Source organism: Myotis davidii, unplaced genomic scaffold (assembly GCF_000327345.1).
Source record: "Myotis davidii unplaced genomic scaffold, ASM32734v1 scaffold43, whole genome shotgun sequence".
Classification (NCBI taxonomy): domain Eukaryota; kingdom Metazoa; phylum Chordata; class Mammalia; order Chiroptera; family Vespertilionidae; genus Myotis; species Myotis davidii.
Window position 1 is genome coordinate 788,230 of NW_006294590.1, and position 2,224 is coordinate 790,453.

At 60.1% G+C, this 2,224-nt stretch overlaps 1 protein-coding gene across 1 annotated transcript in view; it reads left to right on the top strand.

Annotated features, from left to right (window-relative positions):
* Nucleotides 1–2,224, top strand: part of DNAH10 (dynein, axonemal, heavy chain 10) — a 66,509-nt gene that overhangs the window by 31,783 nt on the left and 32,502 nt on the right. The window contains exons 35-36 of the mRNA XM_006768786.2: nucleotides 1,406–1,594; nucleotides 1,950–2,096. Of these exons, the coding sequence (XP_006768849.1) occupies nucleotides 1,406–1,594; nucleotides 1,950–2,096 (336 nt within the window). The remainder of the gene's footprint in view (nucleotides 1–1,405; nucleotides 1,595–1,949; nucleotides 2,097–2,224) is intronic.

Below are 2,224 nucleotides of genomic sequence, written 5' to 3' on the forward strand. Positions count from 1 at the left end.
AAAGTTTTTTTGTTTTAGTATATTTTTATTGATCTCAGAGAGGAAGAGAGAGGGAGAGGTAGAAACATCAATGATGGTTGTGGGATTCTTAGGATATAGTCCAGTGATGGCGAACCTATGACAAGCGTGTCAGAGGTGACACGCGAACCGAACTCATTTTTTTGGTCGATTCTTCTTTGTTAAATGGCATTTAAATATATAAAATAAATATCAAATATATGAGTCTTTGTTTTACTGTGGTTGCAAAGATCAAAAAATGTCTATATGTGACACGGCACCAGAGTTACGTTAGGGTTTTTCAAATGCTGACACGCCGAGCTCAGAAGGTTCGCCATCACTGCTCTAGGAGCTGCACGTGTAACTGGTTGCAGCCAGCAGGGCGGCTCTCTCAGCCCGTGATGCTGTCTCACGGGGAGGCCGTGTCCTCGGGCCCTTCCGCGTCCAGGCAATGGCTGACAGGTGACCGTTCCGTCCGAAGGCCCTCAGCAGGCATGGCCCGTGGACGGGAAACGCGGCCTTCCTACCCGCTGACACTGGGCGTGACAGCCAGCAGCATCTCTGAGGCTGTTGCCAAAGGAAAAGGCAAATGAAGAGCCGTTTAGGGAACTCGCTGGCCCTCCGGGACGGCGGGCACTTGCAGGCGCGGTTTGAGCCGAGGTTCTGGGCGGGTCTCCTATCAGCCTGGCCGCTCCATGGGAGAGACCCTTCCCTGCCGCCGCTCGGTTCCAGCCGCTGCGCGTTCACAGCGGCTTGTCTGTCGTCTCCAGAGGCTGGCCTGGCAGTCACGTGGGGTATTGGGGTGCGGGGAGGGGTGTCCCTGCAGACACCTGTTTTGGGGAGCATCAGCTGTCCGCCCACTGGGCTCCCTCTTGTCACTGCGGCTGCCTGTGCCCCGTAAAAACGCACAGCCTGTCTCTTCGCCTGGTGGGCCATCGAGAGAAATAGAACAGTGAGGTCTCGGTAGAGAGGAGCTGAGGTGGTCGGAACTCGGCCACGGGCCGAAGAGACTGAGAGGAGAGACGTGTGCAGGGTGTGGGTGCCGGGGCGCCTGGGGGAGCAGGCGGAGTTTGGACAGGCTGAGGCAGGAAGCTGTGGGGAGAGGTGGGTGGGGAAGGGTGACCACTCATGAATGAATGGGTGCCCCCCCGTGTGTCGTCCAGTGGGTCTCCACCGCCTTGCAGCAAAGGACACCAGGAGGTTTAGTGACGGCTGGGGGTTACACAGCCCTTGGGTCAGCCCCAGGCTGCGCCCCTTCCCACCTCTCAGACCCTGGATTCCGATCAGCATGGGGGCGGCTGAGGCTTGTGCCCATACACAGAGGCTCCAAGCACAGGACTGCCTGGTGCCCAGGGACTTCCCCTGCGGTGGGCAGGCCGGACGTCTGACCCCCCGTCCTGTCCTCCAGTTCGAAGGGCAGGAGATCTCGCTGGACTCACGCATGGGCATCTTCATCACCATGAACCCCGGCTACGCGGGCCGCACGGAGCTGCCCGAGTCGGTGAAGGCGCTCTTCAGGCCGGTGGTGGTGATCGTGCCCGACCTGCAGCAGATCTGTGAGATCATGCTCTTCTCCGAGGGCTTCCTCTGGGCCAAGGTGAGCGCGCGCGCGCGCGCACACACACACACACACACACACACCCCGCGCGTGAGGTGGGTGAGGGAGAGAGACACAGCAGTTGTGAGAGTCGTCAATTGGCTGCCTCGTGCACCCCAACTGGGACGGAGCCCACAACCCGGGCAACCTCCTGGTTCATAAGTCGGCGCTCAGCTCCGAGCCACGCCGCCCGGGCAAGGCTGGCGTCCTTTTGAGCCAGCCCCTAACGTGTCGCAGTGGAGGGCAAAGGACCCTCTAGTGTCCTGCACAGGCGGCTGAGCCTGCGGACCAGCTTTCATGTGGACACTTGTGGGTCCCTTCTTTCCTTCATTTCTCACCGTCTTCGCTCCCGCAGACTCTGGCCAAGAAGATGACGGTTCTGTATAAGCTGGCGCGGGAGCAGCTCTCCAAGCAGCATCACTACGACTTCGGGCTCCGAGCCCTGAAGTCGGTGCTGGTCATGGCGGGCGAGCTGAAGAGAGGCTCCTCGGAGCTGAAAGAGGTGGGGCCGCCTGAGTGCCCAGTGCCGGGCAGCGACGCGCCCGCGCGGCTCAGTTTCGGTCTTAGCGGCCTTGATGTGGTCTGTCTGCTTCTAACTGGCCTGGTCGCTGTAAGGGCAAGTGCAGGGTC